Source organism: Chiloscyllium plagiosum, unplaced genomic scaffold (assembly GCF_037043375.1).
Source record: "Chiloscyllium plagiosum isolate Xiang-an unplaced genomic scaffold, Cpla_swu_hap1 HiC_scaffold_23, whole genome shotgun sequence".
Classification (NCBI taxonomy): domain Eukaryota; kingdom Metazoa; phylum Chordata; class Chondrichthyes; order Orectolobiformes; family Hemiscylliidae; genus Chiloscyllium; species Chiloscyllium plagiosum.
The window spans coordinates 8,843,219-8,864,880 of record NW_028270161.1 but is presented as its reverse complement, the minus strand read 5'-3'; the positions used below and the strand labels follow the sequence as shown (position 1 = coordinate 8,864,880).

Sequence of the window (21,662 nt, the reverse complement as noted above, 5' to 3'; positions counted from 1 at the left end):
AAAGAGAGAGGGGTGGGAGGGGGAGGAGAGAGAGGGGATGGGAGGGGAGATGGAGAGAGAGGTGTGAGGGGGAGAGAGAGGGGGGTGGGAGGGTGGAGAGTTCGGGGTATGGAGGGTTAGGGGTGAGAGAGGAGGGGCGGGGCACGTGGGGGGGGCGGGAGAGTGGTTAATAGATGGGGGAAGAGGGAGGGAAGAGGGAAAGAAAGGGAGTGAGGAAGATGAGAGAGGAGGATCGGGGAGGGGAGAGGAGAGGGGTTGAGTGGGGAGATGGGATAGGCAGGAGCAGGTGGAGAAGGAGGAGCAGGTGGGGAGGCAGGAGAGGAGGGGGAGGGACAAGGAGGTGGAGAAAGATGAGAAAGTTGGGATGCAAGAGAGGGAGGGGTAAGGACAGGCAAAGGGAGAGGAAGGAGGAGGTGGAGAGGGATGCGGATAGAGAGGGAAAAGGGAGGAGACTAGTGTAGAGGGGAGGATGGGGAGGAGAGGGGAGGGAGGGGGAGGAGAAGGGAGGAAGGTGGGGAGGAGAGGGGAGGGAGAGGAAGGTAGGGAGAGGGAGGGAGGAGAGGGGAGGGAATGGAAAGGAGTGGGGAGGGGTGAAGGGAAAGAGGGGAAGAGGGATGAGTAAGAGGGGATGCATGTGAATGGAGGGGACTGGGAAAGAGGGAAAGGGGAGAGGGGAAGAAGAAAGAAAATTACAGCACTTGAACAGACCCTCTGGCCTACTAAAGCCTGCGCCGATCCAGATCCTCTACCTAAACCTGTCACCTATTTTCTAAAGATCTGTATCCCTCTGCTTCCTGCCCAGTCATGTATTTGTCTAGATACATCTTAAATGGCGCTATCATCCCTGCCTCTACCACCTCCATTGGCAACACGTTCGAGGTGCTCACCACCCTCTGCGTAAAGAGCTTTCCACGCATATCTCCCTTAAACTTTTCTTCTCTCACTTTGAACCCTTGAGCCCTAGTAATTAGGATCACCACTCTTGGAAAAAGCTTCCTGCGATCCACCCTGTCCATACCTCTCATGATTTTGTAGACCTCAACTTCCATCTTTCTAATGAAAATAACCCTAATCTACTCAACCTGTCTTCATAGCGAGCACCCTCTATACCAGGCAACATCCTGGTGAACCTCTTCAGCACCCTCTTCAAAGCATTCACATCCTTTTGGTAATGTGGCGACCAGAAGTGTACGCAGTATTCCAAATGTGGCCGAACCAAAGTCCTATACAACTGTAACATGATCTGCCAACTCTTGTACTCATTACCTTATCCAGTGAAGGAAAGCACGCCGGATGTCTCCTTGACCACTCTATTGACCTGTGTTGCCACAATGGACCTGAATACCCAGATCTCTCTGTACATCAGTATTCCCCAGGGGTTTTCCATTTACCGTATAGCTCGCTCTTCAATTGGATCTTCCAAAATGTATTACCTGGCATTTGCCCAGATTGAACTCCATTAGCCATTTCTCTGCCCAACTCTCCAATCTATCTATATTCTGCTGTATTTTCTGACAGTCACCTTCACTATTATTCCACCAATCTTAGTGTCATCTGCAAATTTGCTAATCAAACCACCTATAACTTCCTCCAGATCATTTTTGTATATCACAACAATAGTCCCAGCACAGATTCCTGTGGAACACCACGGATCACAGTTCTCCATTTTGAGAAACTCCCTTCTACGACTACTCTGTCTCCTGCTGACCCATCAGTTCTCTATTCATCTAGCTAGTATACCCTGGAACTCATGCGACTTCACTTCCTTCATCAGCATACCATGGGGAAGCTAATCAAATGCCTTACTGAAGTCCATGTATATGACATCTACAGCTCTTCCCTCATCAATCAACTTTGTCACTGAGAATCATAGAGATGTACAGCATGGAAACAGGCCCTTAAGTCCAACTTGTCCATGCTGACCTAACCTATATATCTGAACCTAATCTAGTCCCATTCGCCAGAACTTGGCCCATGTCCCTCTAAACCCTTCCTATTCATATACCCATCCAGATGCCTTTTAAATGTTACAATTGTACCAGCCTCTACCACTTCCTCTGGCAGCTCATTCCATACATGTATCACCCTCTGCGTCAAAACGTTGTCCCCTAGGTCCTTTTAAATTTTTCCCCTCTCACCCTAAACCTATGTCCTCTAGTTCTGCACTCCCCACCCCAGGGAAAAGACTTTATCCGAATCTATGCATTTCATGATTTTAAAAGCTCTATAAGGTCATTCCTCAGCCTCTGATGCTCCAGGGAAAACAGCCCCAGCCTATTCAGGTGTAATCTGCAAACTTATTACAACCTCCTGCAAACCTCCTATGTTTACATCCAAATCATTTATATAAATGACAAAAAGCAGTGGACCCAGCACTGATAGTTATGGTACACCACTGGTCACAGGCCTCCATTCTGCAAGGCAACCCTCCACAACCACCCTCTGTCTTTTACCTTCAAGCCAGTTCTGTATCCAAATGGCTAGTTCACCCTGTATTTCATGAGATCCAATCTTGCTAACAAGTCTACCATGAGGAAACCTTGTGGAATGCCTTACTGAAGTCCATATAGATCACGTCCACTGCTCTGCCCTCATCAATCTTCTTTGTTACTTCTTCAAAAAACTCAAATCAAGTTTGTGAGACATGACTTCCCACTCACAAAGCCATGCTGACTATCCCTAATCAGTCCTTGCTTTTCCAAATGCGTTAATCCTGTCCCTCAGGATTCTCTCCAACAATTTGCCCACCATCGATGTCAGGCTAACTGGTCAATTATTCGCTGGCTTTTCCTTACTACCTTTCTTAAATAGTAGCCAACTTCCAGTCTTCCTGCATTTTATCTGAGACTATCGATGAAACAAATAGCTCAGCAAAAAGCCCAGCAATCACTTCCCAAGCTTCCCACACAGTCTTCTAGGGTACGCCTGATCGGGTCCTGGGAATTTATCTACTGCTATGCATTTCAAGACATCCAGTACCTCCCCCTGTGTAATATGGACATTTTTCAAGATGTCACCATCTATTTCTCTACATTCTATATCTCCCATGTCTTTCTCCATAGTAAATGCTGATGCAAAAGATTTGTTTAGTATTTCCCCCATCTCCTGCGGCTCCACACATAGGCTGACTTGCTGATCTTTAAGAGGACCTATTCTCACCCTAGTTACCCTTCTGTCCTTAATGCATTTATAAAAACCCTTTGGATTCTCCTTAACCCTATTTGCAAAAGCTATCGCATGTCCCCTTTTTGCCCTCCTGATTTTCTTCTTTTAAGTATACTCCTACTGCCTTTATACTCTTCTAAGGATTCACTCCGCCTCTACTGTCTATAACTGACATATGCTTCCTTCTTTTTCTTAACAGAACCTGAATTTCTCTAGTCATTCAGAATTCCCTACACCTACAAGCCTTTCGTTTTGCCCTAACAGGAATATACTGCCTCTGGACTCCAGTTACCTCATTTTTGAAAGCTTCCCATTTTCTAGTTGTGAACATCTGCCCCAAATCAGTTTTTGAAAGTTCTTGCCCAATACCATTAAAATTAGTCTTCCTCCACTTTAGAACTTCAATCTATCCTTTTCCATCACTATTTTAAAATTAATACAATTATGGTTGCTGGCCCCAAAGTGCTCCTCCACTGACACTCACTTACCTACCCTGCCTCATTTCCCAAGAAGAGGGCGTTTTGCACCTTCTCTAGTAGGTACACCCACATACTGAATCAGAAAATTTTCTTGCCCACACTTAACAAATTCCTCTCTATCTAAACCCTTAATACAATGGCAGTCCCAGTCTATGTTTGGAAAGTTAAAATCCCTTACCATAACCACACTTATTATTCTTACAGATAACTGAAGTCTGCTTACAGATTTGTTTCTCAATTTTCCGCTGACTATTGAGGGATCTATAATATAATTCCAATAAGGTGATCATCCCTTTCTTATTTCTCAGTTCCACCCAAATAACTTTCCTGGATGTATTCCCAGGAATATCCTCCCTAAGTACAGCAGTAATGCTATCCCATATCAAAAACACCATTCCCCTTCCTCTCTCCCCTCCCCCCCCCCCCCCCCCTTTCTATGCTCCCTATAGCATTGGTATCCTGGAACATTAAGCTGCCAGTCCTGCCCATTCCTGAGCCACGTCTCTGTAATTGCTATGATATCCCAGTCCCATGTTCTTATCCATGCCCTGCATTCATCTGCATCCCTATTAGGCCTCTTGCATTGAAATAAATGCAAATCATCAGTCTTACCTTGTTCTCTGTTCCTACGTGCCCTAACTTCCTCAAAGAATTCTATTAAGTTGGTAAGACATGACCTTCCCTGTACAGGACAATGTTGCCGATCAGTGATAAGCCCATTTTCATCATTAGATTCTTAATTCTAGATACTGAATTAAAATTCCACCATCTGCCATGGGGGTGTCAACCCCGGTCCCCAGAATTTAATCTGGGTCTCTCAATTAATAGTCCAGTGATAATGCTATTAGGCCATCACCTCCCTGTGATGTTTTCAGAAAAGAAGTAACTTGAATAAGTGTGCTACCTGGTAGTTTTCTTTTATTCATTTGTGGAATGTGGGCATTGCTGGCTGGCAAGCATTTATTGCCCGTTCCTAGTGACCTTGAGAAGATGGTCATGAGCTGCCTTTTTGAACCACTGTAGTCCACCTGTTATGGGTTGACCTGCACTGCCGTTAGAGAGGGAATTCCAGGATTTTGACCCAGCAACAGCAATGTATTTCCAAGTCAGGATGGTGAATGGCTTGGAGGGGAACTTGAAGGTGGGGTGTTCTCATAGATGCTGGGAGAAAGTGAAGCCTGCAGATGCTGGAAATCAGAGTCAAGAATGTGGTGCTGGAAAAGTTCAGCAAGTCAGGCAACATCCGAGGAGCAGGAGAATCGATGTTTCGGGCATAAGCCTTTCATCAGAAATCACCTGATTTCTGATGAAGGGCTTATGCCCAAAACATCGATTCTCCTGCTCCTTGGATGTTGCCTGACCTGCTGTGCTTGTCCAGCACCACACTCTCGACTCTGATCTCCAGTATCTGCAGGCCTTGTGCTTCCAGAAGGAAGTGGTTGTGGGTTTGGGTTTGGAAGATGCTGTCTGAGAACCTTTGATGAATTTCTGCATTACATCTTGTAGATAGCACTGCTGCTACTGAGCTTTGGTGGTGGAGGAAGTGGGTGCTTGTGGATGTAATGCCAGTCAAGGAGGCAGCTTTGACCTGGATGGCTTCAAGCCTCTTGAGTGTTGTTGGAGCTGCACTCATCCAGGCAAGTGAAGAGTATTGCATCACACTCCTGAGTTGCGCCTTGTAGTTGGAGGACTGGCTTGAGGGAGTCAGTTGAGTGACTCACCACAATATTCCTAGTCTCTGACATGCTGTTGTAGCCAGTGTTTATGTGACAAGTCCAGTTGAATTCCCGGTCAATGATAGAAGGAGATTTAGTGATTATATTGGCTCTTGTTGGAAATGGTCATTGCCACACAAATGCCAGGCACTAAGGGTACAGCAAATATGATTATGGAGAGGAACTTATCAAAGGTGTTCTGCTGTCTAGGCTGATTTAAGCAGGTGCTAACAGGTTATTTTCATTCCTGTTCATATTATACTTAGGCAATGCTCTGATGAATTCTCAAACATTCTACTATTGTTTTCTTGCACCTATCAGGGCTGATATCCTTTCAAATAGTGATTACAATTCAACTGATATCTATAAGTTCACAGCTTTTCCACATCCTCCATATTTATACTTCCTTTCACTCTGCTGCTTTTGGTGAGAACATAATTCTATTCTCCTGCGAGCTCCATTGCAACCAGCTTCCAAAATGTCTCCCTCTTCCACAGTAAAGGATACACTTCTGTTGTGTTTGACAGGGCCCTCAAATGCATTTATACCATTTCTAGCTTTACACTTTGTCTTCTCAAACTACAATATATCCCTTTTGTCCTTATCTTTCCCCTACCAGCCTCCGCATTCAACAGCTTGAGGAGAGATGGTGGCCAATGCTGCCACTAGACTAGCAATCCAGACATCTAGACTAATACTCTGGGAACATGGATTCAGATTTTACAATGGCAGTTGGTGGAATTCAAATTCAATTCATAAATGTAGATGATAATAATGTTAGCCTCAGTAATTTTGGATCACAAAACCATTGTGATCAAGGGTTGGTTTACGAGTGTCCTAGGAAGTCAGTTGTCTTACCTCATCTGGACTAAATGATTCCAGACTCTCAAATGTCATTGACTATTAACTGCACTCTGTAATAGCTCAGCACGCCACTCTGTTCAAGGGCAAATAGGGATGAACACCAAATGCTAGCCTTGCTAGCAACAATGACATTCCAAGAAAAAATAAAAATAAAATCCATCCTCTATCATTTCTGTGACCTCTTACCCATACCTTCTCTCACACTTTGAATTCTGAACAAACTGCTCCATCCTACCCTGGTCCACTTTTGTATCACGTGCAGAACCTGCACTGTTTCCTTGCTCTTCCCATGTCAGAGCAGTAGATTAAACTCATGTACTTTTATCTCTGCCCTGTTCATTGAGGCCTCAAATGCTTCCTCTGGCTGGAAGTGTTTTCTATACTTACATCTTAATGGTATGTATTCACTGCTCACAATGTGGCCTTTTTGACATTTGGGGTCAACACATGCAAATGGGATGGCTTTGACGAATACCTCGAATTGTAATCTTGACTGAACTTTCCAGCTGCTCACCAGTTAAAATTTTCATGTCACTGTCATTTTGATCTCTGCACTCATGGCCTCCCAAATTGTTCCAATGAAGCTCAGCCCAAGCTGGATTAATAGACTCAACTTTCTAAACAGAATTTTCTAAACTTTAGACCTGAACTACCACTCATTTTCACAGGGAGCAAATACTCCTCAGCCAAGGTTATCCCTCCATTGTTGTTGACTGTGTTCACCCCACTTCCTACATTTCTACCCTCATGCCTTATCCCTCCCAGAACCAAAATATCCCTCGAGTCCTTTTTTTAAAACCACTTTCTGCCCCAATTGAGATTAAAAAGAAATGAAGCCATTTACTGTGTAAGGTTTTTTATTGTTATAATTTACAAACTTCAGAAGATTTCCATGAATTTGCCAGAAATATTGTCCATCAGCATCATCAAACATTTTCACATTGCCACTGGCGGCTTCTAGAGGCCCATGTTTATCTGCAAAATAAATAACAAAAGTAACTGAATTTATTGGAATTCATTCCATTATGAACAAAGTACAAAACCTGTCACCACTGAGATGCATTTCTGTCAGGGTGAAAAATGTGAAATATTTACTGTTAATCACAGGACAGAGTCCAGGCAGATTAAAACTCTAATTTCTGTATTTAAAATAAATATAATACAATATTTCAGTCATTAACTGAGAGTTGTGCCTCTAGTGCTTCAAATTGCAAATTAGACAGCTCCTTTAGAAGCCGCTGAATAGATGTCAGGTATTTCCCAATTGTGATGGAATGTACCTAACCACTCCTGGTTACATTGCTGGACTAAATCTGAAATTAATACTACAGAAAATATTAACCTTCTCTTCAATGGCAATAAACACACAGGAAGAACAGAAAATTCTATATTGCAAAATACTACTAGCCCTTGCACATTTAGCAATATCTATGTTTGCCACTTGTACCAGTATAAACGTTTACCTCATGGTCCAAAAGTACTGCAGTAAACTTAAAAACTCCTTGTATTTGCAGGAAGTAAACAAAAAAGAAATGATGCATAAATCTGTACATGCAATTCAGTCATGGTCAAATTTAAGCCCAAAATGGTAAATAAGACAGCAAGGCATATATAAAACCAAGTAATGTGGTCACAACAATACTCAAGGTAATATGAAAAGAATAAACAAAAACATCAAATGAAACGATACAACATACAATTTAAAGCCATGCATGACAAGAACAGAATTGGTGCAGTGACAAACCACAACAAAAGGTAAAACCAAATACAATGAAAGCAAAGCTTCACATATAATCTTGTGTTATTATGATAAACTTTAACAAGAATTAAAAACAACATTGCAGGACACTGGATTAGTTAGAACAAAGAGCAGATGGGGGCACATTCAATTATACAAAAAAAAGTGACATGATAACCCTGTATAAGGCAAATAACAAGGGAAAAGAAAAACACCCTTACAAAGACAAGATTTAAATGTCATAGAAAACAGAGGAGTTCCCGCTTTCATCTATGGTTTTGAAGTAGAAAACAGAGAGATCTTCAAGATTAAAGATTATAAATACCATTAATGTATCACTGACAGCGGAAACAAAAGAGGGAATATCTTAGGGTAATCACAGAAAACAATTGGGCAGTTCCAAAAATTTAGTGGAAGCATCAGGTTGAACTCATTGTCATTCAAAACTCTGCTGCTTATGTCTCAACTCCAACCAAGTCCCATGTTTTTTTTTTGTTCTGGCAAATGAGCATCACTAGCAAAGCCAACCTTTACTGACCCTTCATAATAGTCCTTAAGATGATGGTGAGCTGTCTTTTTGAACATCTATAGTCTATGTATGAGAGGTAGAGACACAGTGCTGTTAGGAAAGTAATCCCAAGATTTTGACCCAGGGAAAGTGAAGGATTGGTGATATGGTTCCAAATCAGGATGGCGTGATACTCTGTGGGAAACTTGAACGTGGTGCTGCAAGTTTCCGTGTACCTGCTGTTTCTGTTCTTTGTAGATGGTAGAGGTCATGGATTTGGGAGGTTCATCAATACTGTGTGCTCACTGACCTCGTTCCTGATTAACTAGCACTATAACTTTTAAAAATCTCATCATGGCCTCACCCCTACCCATCTTAAATTTTCTTATTCTTTTACCTCTGCCTTAGTTACAACAGCTTTTGTATCTTGGGATCTACATTTCATATTATTGAGATTTAATTTCCACCTTCAATTTGTTCAAGATACATAGATAGAAGGTCCCCAATAAAACCATTAGTTTCTTTTCCCCATATTCAACAAGTTAATGCTCACCACAATACTTACAGAGCAGCAGCACCGGAGATAATCTCAATAAGCTCCTTGGTAATGACAGCTTGGCGAGTGCGATTGAATGTCAAAGTCAGCTTGTCAATAATTTCCGCTAAAACAAAAAAACATTATTATTTATATACATTAGCTTTTAGATAGAGAATAAAATCAGAGAGAGGCAAGAGTGAACATTGGGTCAATGGAAATAATGCTGGAGAATTCACCACCACCACCCACTCCTCCACTTTTCCCCCCCTCCCCAAAGAAAATTACTGCTTCTGAGGAATTGATTTTTTTTGTTGGTGTGATTCAAGTGGCAACAGCTGTTTGACAGTACTACGTTTCAACGGCTACCATTCATTAGGTCTGAGGGATGATGGCCAATTCTATTCTGTTATCGCATTCTTAATGCTCCAGTTACAAGGATTAATGAGCCATGATCAAAAGAAATAGCAGCTAATTTTCTCTACATTGGCCTATGTGTTTTAAGGGATATTGTAGTGCTCCTGTGAGTTCAACTAATTCAACCATACCAGGTATCAAGCGACACTTTTCTGGTTTGTAAGACCTCATAATCTCACTGTGTAAATCTGGAAAATCATGAGTAAAGCTCACAAGATACTTTTCAAAGATAACAAATATTTCTTACAGGCATTCTTGCTGGCACTATCCATAGCAGTCATCCTAGCACTCTGCTCGCTTGTACTGGATTCCTTTAAGCTTAAGTAGATGATGTTTGCTAGAGAGAATTCCTGATAGTTTCGCAGAACATCTGCATCAATATCATCGTAAACACTAATGTTCTCTAGAAATAAAGTTAAAGACTGATTAGTGGTTAGGTCATCAAAAATATGGAAAAGTTACATTAGTGTAATGATATAAATGATGTGAAAATAAAGATTAAAGAACAAAGGCCCTCCAAGCCTGAGCCAATCCAAATGTACCGTCTAAAGCTGTCGGTCAATTCCTATGCATCTGTATCCCTCTACTCCCCACCTACTCATGCATTTATCCAGAAGCACCTTCAATGAATATACTGTGCCTGCCTCTACCACCTCCGCTGGCAACACGTTCCAAACGCCCACCAACCTCTGTGAGAAGTACTTGCCACACATATCCCCCTTAAACTTTCCACCTCTCACCTTGAAAGCGTGACCTCTCGTTATTAAATCCAAAGCAAGTTCAACTTATTGCTTGTTAAATATAAAACAGCCACAGTTTTTGTTAAGTGAGGTCACCTTTAAAGACACAATATATTTGAGCTTTGAAAATGTTTATTCAAATAGGGCAAGATAACAATTCTGAATAAACACATCGGCAATGCTCATTGATCATCGATGTAACCAACATTCAAATGAATGGAATAAATTTAAAGGCAAACAAGTGGGCTGGCAAATATTTTAAGGAATAATTATTTTTCTTCCACTTGTTACAAGAAATTCAAATACACCTTCTGGCCAGAAGATAACAACTCTGACACACACATGTGATTTTATTCTGGCTTTAAGAAATGTATTTTGTCTTTTTTTAAAAAATGAAGATAGGTTGAGACCAAAGGTAGCGAGCTATCACTTCCATGTTAATAATGTAAACAGCTTTGGGTTTTTTTTAAAAAGTTAAAACAATGGATACAGCGTAGAGGGGTGGGGTCAGGCTCCCACAGAACCAGGGTTTCAGTTTAGTTTTCCACTGCTGAGTTTTGAAGGTACCATGTATCTCACCCTGCAACAGCTAAAAATCTTGAGTTCCCCCCGGCCCGCCCTCTTTCTCGGCCAGAATTTTCTCTTGGTGTTTTCCCCTGAACTGGAGAAATATTGCATGTCAGCCAATTTATTTTAATGATTTTGCCTTTGCCCAAGGCTATGTTTATAGGATGTTACCATTTTAATAACTAAACAGCAACCGTTCCAATAATCTATTATACTGTCAAGATTTCCAATAAATTTATACCAATCTTTTTGTTTGTATTTTAATTGTAGCATAAGAATAAAGTGTGTTTTGCACTGGTTGGAGACACTTGGGCATGGCCTTAGAATGAAGGGACAACCATTTAAAATGAGATGTGGAGGAATTTCTTCAGTCAGAGGGTGGTGAATCTGTGGAACTTGTTGCCGCAGAGGGCTATGGAGACAAGTCCTTGAGTATATTTAAAATAGAGATTGGTAGGTTCTTGACTAGTGAAGGGATCAAGAATTGTGTGGATAAGGCAGAAGAGTAGGGTTGAGAAACAGGTCTGACATAATCAAATGGCAGTGCAGATCCGTTGGGACAAATGGCCTAATTCTGCTCCTACAGTTTGTATTTTAACAAGTAGTTACAAGTGCAGTTTAGAGTATAGGGCCCAAATCTATTAACAATATTCCAAATGCAGAGCCTTATACATCTCTTCTATTCCAGCCCTCTTGAAATTAATGCTAATATTGGGCATTTGCTGACCAATGAACCTGCATGTTAACCTTAAGAGAATCCGGATATCTGAAGCCTTTGCCCATTTAGAAAATATTTTCTGCCTCTATTTTTCCTATCTCACACTTCCTCACATTGAATTCCATCTGCCATTCTCCTAGCTTGTCCAAATTCTTCTGCAACCTCACCATTTCCTCAACACTACCTATCCATCCACCTATCTTTGTGTAATGTACAAATTTCACAACAATGTCCTTAGTTTCTTCATCCAGATGGTTCATGTATAACGTGAATAGTTTTAATCTCAATGTGGGCCCCTGCAGAACTCCACTAGTCACCAGCTGTAATCCTGAGAAAGACCCCTTTATCTCTATTCTCTGCTTTCTGCAGGTCAGCCAATATTCTATCCATGCCAGTAACATGCCTCTAACACCACAGGATCTTAATTTATTTAGCAGCCTCCTTTGCAACATAATATCAAAGACCTTCTGGAAATCCAAATAGATCACATCCACTGGCTCTCCTTTGTCTAACTTGCTCGTTATCTCCTTAAAGGATTCCAACTGATTTGTCAGGCATTATCTACCCTGAAGCCGTGCTGATTCAGCCCAAATTACACACACTTCAAAGTATTCCACGATTTCATGATTAATAATGGACTCTAAAATATTACCCATGTCAGACCAACCAGCCTTCTCCTTTTTGCAAAGTTAGAGTATAATATATAACTACATTGTGAGGATATTGTAACTTTGGTACGAATGAGAACTGTTACAATGTCAATTATTTGTTTATAAATTGCAATAAACTATCTAAATAGAAAGTGGTAATTCAACAAGGTGAATCAGAGTAACACCACATTCATCTACCTACTTTACAGACATGGTAACTTACCAGCATTTGTAAGAGTCTCAAAAGAGAAGACTGGCTTCTCCTCAGTCTTGTAAGAAATCACAGACCTAAAAACAAGGAGACGTTATCTGTGGCAGGATTTAAGATGCAATTATTATACATCTTTCAAAACAATTCCAAATTAAATATGCAGTTACTACAATGCATATAACTTCATGTGTAGGCAAATTGCCTCATGACTGGAATACCCCATGCACTTCCCTTAATTGCGATCCACTTATTTCACTAACTTGCATTTATATAGAAAATTATACTCTAAGCTTTTTGTTTAAAAGCCCCTTGATATCTAACATGCGTTGTCATGATTAGATTAGATTAGATTCCCTACAGTGTTGAAACAGGCGATTAGATTCCCTACAGTGTGGAACAAAAAGTCCACTCTGACCCTCCGAAGAACAACCCACCCAGACCCACTCCCCTACGTTTACCCCTTCACCTAACACATGGCCAATTCATTTAACCTTCACATTTTTGGACTGTGGGAGGAAACTGGAGTACCCAGAGGAAACCCACGCAGACATGGGGAGAACGTGCAAACTCCATACAGATTCCTGAGGCGGGAATTGAACCCAGGTCTCTGGCGCTGAGAGGCAGCAGTGCTAACCACTTTGCCACCCAAAATCTGTTTTTGTTTCATCACTCATGAGATGTGGGCATTGTTGGCTGGCCAACATTTAATGAGCTGCCTGAATCAGATTGATCAGTTTATTGTTGCAGAATCCATGTGCTTCTTTAAATCTATGAGGAAAACAATAATGCTTGCACCTCAGTTCTGGTATTAGTATCCCAATGCAAAGATGTGCACTTTTGTTAGAGATTTCGTTTTTGACTTTGATCAACATGGAATTAGTGCTGTGAGCAGGGCAGAGGCTGTAATTAATAGATTGCAGAGGGAAATTTTGAGATAAGTGGGCTCCAAACTGAGAAGTAATGTCTGTTCATGGCCTTTCAAGATGGAGCTCCAGTTGCAGAAAGTAAACAGATCCCCACTTTTCTTTTGAGCAAGGTGAAGAGAATTGTGGTGGATTTGAAAAGGAGGGATGCTAATAAAACAACAATAGCAATATTGACACACACAGGAAGCAGAAAACGTAAGCAAATGGTTAAGTTGAACCGTAAGGACAATCAACCGGAAGGATACTGGTCGGCACGGTGGCACAGTGGTGAGCACTGCTGCCTCACAGAGCCAGAGACCCGGGTTCAATTCCCGCCTCAGGCGACTGACTGTGTGGAGTTTGCACGTTCTCCCCCGTGTCTGCGTGGGTTTCCTCCGGGTGCTCCGGTTTCCTCCCACAGTCCCATGATGTGCAGGTCAGGTGAATTGGCCATACTAAATTGCCCGTAGTGTTAGGTAAGGGGTAAATGTAGGGGTATGGGTGGGTTGTGCTTCGGCGGGTCGGTGTGGACTTGTTGGGCCGCAGGGCCTGTTTCCACACTGTAATGTAATCTAAAAAAAATCTAATCTAAAACCAAGGGAGAAGGTGGATTGTACAGAAAAAACTAAAGTAAAAAAAACTCACGCTAAGTAACTTACCTAAACCTGTTGAATACAATAGAACCTTTATCAAACTCAAAGCCAGAGTTCAAGAGCTCAGACGCAATAACTGAAGCATCACCAAATGTTGGTGGTTTCCGGCCCATTTCCTTGAACATCACCAGCATTCGACTTCCATGTTTTCTACAATTTAAAGCAAGAATGGAGTCAGCCTGAACTTGAAAAGTTATACACTGGTCAATAGTTTCCCAACGTGCTTATAGAATACGGCTTTACAACTTCTGTAATTTCAGCATTGGGTTTGCCTCCAAATTATTAGACCATAGTACTGCTAAAACCATAGTGGAGTATTACCTTGCAACAAAATGAATATATAAGTAATCGTCTGGATGATTTAGCAGAAAGCTGTTCATACTTTAAATCTGAAGACAGGTTGTCTTCATTATTAGTCTGATGTGAAGGGGTCTGCACTGAGTAGTGTAAAATATAATATAACAGTCTAACAAGGAAACAGAATCAGCAACTTGTAGTTACAATATGAACCTTAAAATGATTATGGAGAAATATAATAAATATTCACCTTTTCCTACTAGTGTGATGGTGAGGTTGCAAGTCATCCAAAATGGAAATAACAAAGAGAAACTTAATGATGCCATGTATTCATACCATCAACCCACATTATTTTCAGGTGATAGTATTTTAGTCTAGAGTAAATTATCAATGTTTTTGAGCATGGACAGATTTTCAGACTCAAAAAGATAACATACCTGTATAGCAGTGCTCTCAGCTTCTCACCAATGGGAACAATCTTAACCTCTTTCCCTGCAGCAGTCAACTCCTCTATCTGATTTCTCATGTTCTTAGCAACATTACTGTGGATACCACCACAAAGACCACGATCAGAAGACACCCCAATGATCAAGTGTCTGGCTTGGTCTTCAGGTGCTTGAATTTCTGCTTTTTCATACAGAGCTTGTGGAAAAATAAACAGGGTCAATGATAAAGCTTGTATTCATATTGTGGCTCATCAGATTTGTCAAAACAAAAAACTTGAGCAACTTTAACATTTTAATCAATTCCATTCAATCAAGTGCAGCATTTTCTGTGTAAACAGCGCAGTAACTTAAAAGGAAGATTTTACAAATGCCAGTAAGACTCATGCATGATATTTGGTGGGCTTCTAGAAAAAATGGGCAGTACTAATTGCCAAAGAACTAGAGTAAGTCCACCAAAACACTCAATGATGCGGCTTCATAGCATTTCAAAACCATTACGTTCATACAATGTCTGATTAACTGCTCATTTATAGAAATGGGAGTTTGCAAATTTGAAGAAGATAAGAAGCAATTTAAATTCATTTCCAAATTAATGGAATAACTGTTTCTAATTTAACTTTTGAGTTATTTTTGGCGGGAATTGCAGGCAGGACAAAATGAATGGATTAATTCAGTTGGCTGCTCAGCACGTGCTTTCAGTCTCTCCGAACACTTTAGATAAGACATGGACTAAAAAACAGGCTCATGGTATTGCCCAAAACTGCTGCAGTGATGAAGAAAGAAATACCACTCAGCAATCTACATTAAATATTCATCATTATATAATTCAGTGCAGATGCCTTTGTTACCGTACCAAGAGCTCCTGTTCCATAAACTCTTGCTGGTTTCAGTTCTCTCTCTGCTCTAGCATATTTTGCTGCAGCCACCATTTTCATGGATTGGGTAATCTTTTGGATATTTTTGATGGACTTCAAGCGCCTGGTAACTGAAATAGGCAAATATTTAATCAAGCAGTGCTTTACCTGGGCCATATTTTCACATCCCATAATGAAGTTTAAAATACATCCTGAAGTCACCTTTATCCACCTGCCTACAAATGTCACATTGTTATTACCAGCTGTGGATATTCCTGGAAGAACATGAACAACTATTTTGCAGCAGATTGGTGCTGGATCCACTATTTTTCATCATTTATATAAATTATTTGGATGTAAGCATAAGAGGTATAGTTAGTAGGTTTGCAGATGACACCAAAATTGGAGGTGGAGTGGACAGTGAAGAAGGTTACCTCAGATTACAACAGGATCTTGACCAGATGGGCCAATGGGCTGAGAAGTGGCAGATGGAGTTTAATTCAGATAAATGCGTGGTACTGCATTTTGGGAAAGCAAATCTTAACAGGACTTATAAACTTAATGGTAACGTCCTAGGAGGTGTTGCTGAACAAAGAGACTGTGGAGTGCAGGTTCATAGCTCCTTGAAAGTAGAGTCGCGATAGATAGGATAGTGAAGGCGGCATTTGGTATGCTTTCCTTTATTGGTCAGACTATTGAGTACAGGAGTTGGGAGGTCATGTTGCGGCTGTACTGGACATTGGTTAGGCCACTGTTGGAATATTGTGTGCAATTCTGGTCTCCACCCTATTGGAAAGATGTTGTGAAACTTGAAAGGGTTCAGAAAAGATGTTGCCAGGGTTGCAGGATTTGAGTTATAGGGAGAGGTTGAACAGGCTGGGGCTGTTTTCCCTGGAGTGTCAGAGGCTGAGGTGTGACCTCGAAGAGGTTTATAAAATCATGAGGGGCATGGATAGGTTAAATAGACAAAGTCTTTCCCCTGGGGTAGGGGAGTACAAAACTAGAGGGCATACGTTTAGAGTGAGAGGGGAAAGATATAAAAGAAACGTAAGGGGCAACATTTTCACACAGAGGGTGGTACGAGTGTGGAATGAGCTGCCAGAGGAAATGGTGGAGTCTCATACAATTGCAACATTTAAAAGGCACCTGGATGGGTATATAAATAGGAAGGGTTTAAGAGGGATATGGGCCAGTGCTGGCAGCTGGGACTAGATTGGGTTGGGACATCTGGTTGGCATGGACAAGTTGGACCGAAGGGTCTGTTTCCGTGCTATACGTCTCTATGACTCTATAAATAACATGCCTTTGGTGGGGAATTTAAATACAAAATCAAAATAATTAAACTATCCACCTAAAAGAAGACAATTCCTATGACTTGGACTCAGTTATTTTTATCTATTAAGGTTTCTCTGTCTAACTGGTGAAGTGACAAGAAATAAATTTTGATGAGAGGGCACTTAATAAAAGTATGTAAATTTTATTCCTGCATGTTTAACAGTCACTCACTTTTTGTCCCCAACTTTTGGACTAAGCAGTCTTTGTTTCCATACACTGAAATTCAGTTTAAAATAGATCTTTTCAGACAGCAAACTCAGAGCACTGCTTCACTTCTTTTCCCCCAAACAGAAGACTGCTAAACTGACTTCATATTTTAACTCTGAATTTAACACACGGTTTTATTTTACTTATCACCATGCCAAAGCTCCCAATGCAACGTATGTTAAAACATTGACCACTCTGATGACTCACTATTAATGCAATCCATTAAAACAATGTAAATTATTACAAAATTAATCTTTTCAGACATGTTCTCACACAGTTCTAGAGCAGATAGAAATTGAAGCTGGACATTATGGCCTAGAGATAAGGACACCACCACAAAGACGACTTGCAAAAATATTTTAAGTACACAGAAACACAGGTGTCAACAGTGTGATGGAACTGTCTGTCCTTTATAAAGACCTAAAGAAATAGGAACAAGAATATGTCATTTGGCCCCTTCAGCCTTCTTCACCATTCAATAGAATTATGGCTATCCAACAGACCCCACATTAATTTTCTAACATTTCTCCATAACCCTGAATTCCCCTGCTGATCAAGAATCTCTCAACCTTAAATATACACAAATACTCTGCCCCCATTGTGGCAAGAAATTCCAAAGACTCTCAGGGAAGACATTCCTCCTTACCGCAGTCTTAATTTGATGACTGTTTAAGCTGACTCTTACCAATTTTAGCATCCTCTCCGGATGCATCACAGCTTGTAAAGGCAAGTGGTCAGCCCAAGACTACAGAGTTGTGAACGCAGTCCAGTCCATCACACAAAGCAGCCTTCCATTCAGTGACTCCGTCTGTGCTTCCCACTGCCTCGGAAAAGCAGCCATCATCATCAAAGACCCTTCCTACCCTGGTTATACTTTCCTCCACCTTCTTCTGTCAGGCAGAAGATACAAATGTTTGAAAAGATATACAAACAGATTCAAGAACAGCTTCTTTCCTGCCGTTATCAGACTTTTGACTGGACCTCTCGGATATAGTTGATCCCTCTCTGCATCTTCTTTGCAGCCATGACACGATATTCTGCATTCTGTTCTATTACCCTGATGTACTTATATAAGGTATGATTTGCCTGGATAGCATGCAGAACAATGCTTTTCACTATATCTCAGCGTATGCGAGACCAATAAATCAAATCATATATCAAAGTTTAAGACATTCACAATTGACCTCTTCAATTTATCAAAGTGTTCTGTAATAATGAAGAAAGTTGGGTACTTACTGTCCTTCAGGGTTGCCATGTTTCGAACTTGGCCCCTGTAACATAATTGAGATTGGACTTTAGTAAAGTTAAATAGGAAATATATATTATTTGGGTGGGAGACGAGGAATTTCAACTACCCACTCTGCAGAAATTAACAACTGTGATCTTATCTACTGGTTGATGCTCCTGGACACATTCCTAATACCTTGGGATGTGCAAGCATAAATGCAGATAGCAAAACTCAGCAATGTTCACCTTGTTGCTATTTGATAAGCTGGTCGCTTAATGTATGAACTGTATGAGTACAATTTCCTACAATAAAAACCAAGTGCCAGATAAACCCAGCAAATCTGGCAGCATTGTTGACACAGAAAATGAGTTAATGTTTCAAATCCAACATGACTTGTTCTGAGGAAGGATCACTCAACCTGAAATGTTAACTCTGATTTCTCAGTGTATATTTTTTCTCTGTATTGAAGTTCACAGAAATGTTCAGTTAAATGCACCATGGGAAATATTACTGTCAGTAAAAACGTCCCTTTAATATAAAAAGTGCCTATAGGTGTCAGAAAGAAGATTTGAACAATTTGTTCTCGATATAAATAGAATAATGTAGCATCAGAGGAGACCTTACTTTAAGTCCAACACTTGTTCAGTACAGAATTAACTACGGTTATATATCATGAATTCTAAATCCTGGCAAAACACAATTTTGATCAATTATAAAGTAGCCAGATTTGCGCACACATTTGCAGCAGCAAACCTGATCACATTACATTACCCCTCATCAACTAGATTCCTCTAACAGTATTATATCTTATAAGGGTCACTGGAACAAAATTCTGCTTTCACTCCAAACATGCTGGCAGATCTGCTGAGCTTCCCCTGCAATTTCAATTTTTGTTTCAGATTTCCAGCATCTGCAGTTCTTTGGTTATTTGCTTAAGTACTTATACCTTAATATAGAATAGGCAATTCTAAAAATTCTCTTTCAGTACACAAATCAAACTAATGTTTTCTCAAACTCAAAGGTTTAAGATAAACTTAAAGAGCAAATGAGTATTGCAAGCCAACACTGAAAGTAGTTCATCACAGCTATATCCCTACACTGACTGTTGTGCAAATACAGAAGTGGTCCAGGTTCAATAACTGAGCAGTATTAGTTTTCCTCTTTCTGATCAGGAATAAAGCACTACAACTAGACTCAGATAAATTAAACAGGTTCAACCTAATCATTATTTAACAGAATGCTGAACAGGAGGATAACAGAGGAGATCAATGTGGCTTTTGATTATTACGTACATCGACTATCATAAGGAGAAATCCAGTCTCCTCATTATACAAATTTCTACATGCTGTACTGTTAAAATACCCAATTACCTATTGTTTCTTTTGGTATCACATCTCAACCAAAGTCATCTCCTCCATGAGCAAATGAAATGGGAAAAAAATCAATAAATGGGAAAATAATAAATTTTCAAACCGCAGATAAACACATTCTAACACTTTTTGAAAACTTTTAAAAGGTTTCAATGTTACAAATATTAAGACGATTCCTTGGCAAAACTTCTGTTGTACCTTGATTCAACTTGATTATACATCTCTAATATCTCAAAATCCTCATTCAGTAACAGCTATTTTATCTTCATTCTCCCTGTGTCTGCGTGGGTTTCCTCTGGGTGCTCCGGTTTCCTCCCACAATCCAAAAATGTGCAGGTTAGGTGAATTGGCCATGCTAAATTGCCCATAGTATTAGGTGAAGGGGTAAATGTAGGGGAATGGGTCTGGGTGGGTTGCGTTTCGGCTGGTCGGTGTGGACTTGTTGGGCCGAAGGGCCTGTTTCCACACTAAGTAATCTAATCAATTCAGTCCAGCATTTGCATCACAAAGTAAGCATGCTAATTGGACTTCATGCCATTGGGATATTTACAATTACATTATGTTCAATGAACATGATTTTGTTTTTGTTTTAGTTACATAATTAGCAGATTCATTTAAATTTATAAAGTACTGTATATCATGATGACCTAGCCCTGCAATCCAACTAAGTTAGTTTGCAGATTACAAACTGGTTCCTTTTGTTAAATTGATTTGTACAAACATCTGAACACAAGGCAAAATAATGCAAAATAGTAATTCCTAATTAGAGGAAGTGACCGGTGTCAGATCTTTAAAATTACATCCGAGTACGGGATCACTTTATTAAGTCCATAAATCAGGGACTCACTAGAATCATTACTTCACCGTTTCTACAATTAAAGAATGATGGTAAAGTCATTAGCACTACCACCAATGTTGTAATCATAACTGGATAACACTCTAATAAAGACTCATGACAAAACAGCCCCATTTCAGATTTTTTACAAAATTGCTGTATATTCTGGTATTTTCTGCATCAACAGACATGATCTCTGCCCAAATTGTTTATAACCAAGATCTCACTTATCAGCTCAGGTGGACACAAGAAAGCAATTTCACAATATTATCCCCTCAGTCGAATAAGAGGGGAATTTTACAGTATCCTGGCTAATACTTAGCCATCAATCAACAGGTTACCTCGTCGTTGTCACATTTGCTTTGGGGGGGGAGCTTGCTGTGAGCAAACTTCCTATGCAACAACATTGTACTCCATCCCATGAGTGATTTGGGTTCTTCTGAGGCCGTGGAAGGCGCTATATAAATGCTACATTAGGATCTTTTGCTTTTAAAAAAACAAGTAGGATCCGTCCAACCAAACACAAAGGAAGAACCTTCCAGCTGTTTACGAGAGGCCACATCAAAATACAATCCTAGGAGGTGTACAGAGGCTGCAAGGAGGCAGAGAGAGGATTTCCTTGGAAAAGGCCTCCAAGCCTGGGGTCATCTACCCAGATCGATTACACACGGAGGGGAACACTGCACCGCCCTGCAGTTTAACTGAGAGCATTCCTCTCGAAAAGGAGAAGCCGCAGTTTAATTACGCAGAGACAATGTTCATTACCATTGGGGTTCAAACAGCAAAGCACCCCTCCTGGCGAACATGGTGACTCCTTCCCGGGCGGAAACGGCTGAAGGTCAGCGCTCAGCAACCGCGCATGCGTCAGCTGTTAGTCCACGTGAACACCCGGCGAGGTGGGAACACCAACCGCGCGCTGCACATTGGGGGCCGTAGTCCCCTCTGCCTCCGACAGGCCGCGGTCAAGCCGGTGTTCGAACTACAGTCCCCAGAAGGCCATTCGACACGTTTTTCACCCTCTCCACCTCCGAATGTGTTGCCAGCGGTAAAGTTGTAAATATTCCCTCTCCTCAGATTTTAAATTACCGGGGGGGGGAAAGCAACGCAAAGAGGATGGGTGAAAAGGTTTAAGAAAAAGCAGCTGGATGGAAGTCGGTGACGAACACGCAAGGGCTCCGGCGTCGGTGACGTCATCACCTGAGGGGTGCGGAGACGTCAGCACTTT

The 21,662-nt window shown here is 40.9% G+C and overlaps 1 protein-coding gene across 3 annotated transcripts; it reads right to left on the bottom strand.

Annotated features, from left to right (window-relative positions):
* Positions 1–7,062: 7,062 nt before the first annotated feature.
* Positions 7,063–21,322, bottom strand: atp5f1c (ATP synthase F1 subunit gamma). Of its 3 annotated transcripts, XM_043714117.2 has the most exons (10): positions 21,203–21,322; positions 18,241–18,275; positions 15,462–15,593; positions 14,600–14,804; positions 13,872–14,015; positions 12,320–12,384; positions 9,669–9,824; positions 9,035–9,131; positions 7,687–7,724; positions 7,063–7,198 (listed from the first exon to the last, which is right to left on the bottom strand). In XM_043714117.2, the coding sequence occupies exons 1-9, from the start codon at positions 21,241–21,243 to the stop codon at positions 7,715–7,717; spliced, it is 885 nt and encodes a 294-aa protein (XP_043570052.1). In that variant the 5' UTR covers positions 21,244–21,322; the 3' UTR covers positions 7,063–7,198; positions 7,687–7,714. The 3 variants fall into 3 exon arrangements, with proteins under 3 accessions (XP_043570052.1, XP_043570053.1, XP_043570054.1); XM_043714118.2 differs by lacking the exon at positions 7,687–7,724; XM_043714119.2 differs by lacking the exons at positions 7,063–7,198; positions 7,687–7,724 and having other exon boundaries at positions 9,031–9,131; positions 21,203–21,258.
* Positions 21,323–21,662: the final 340 nt, after the last annotated feature.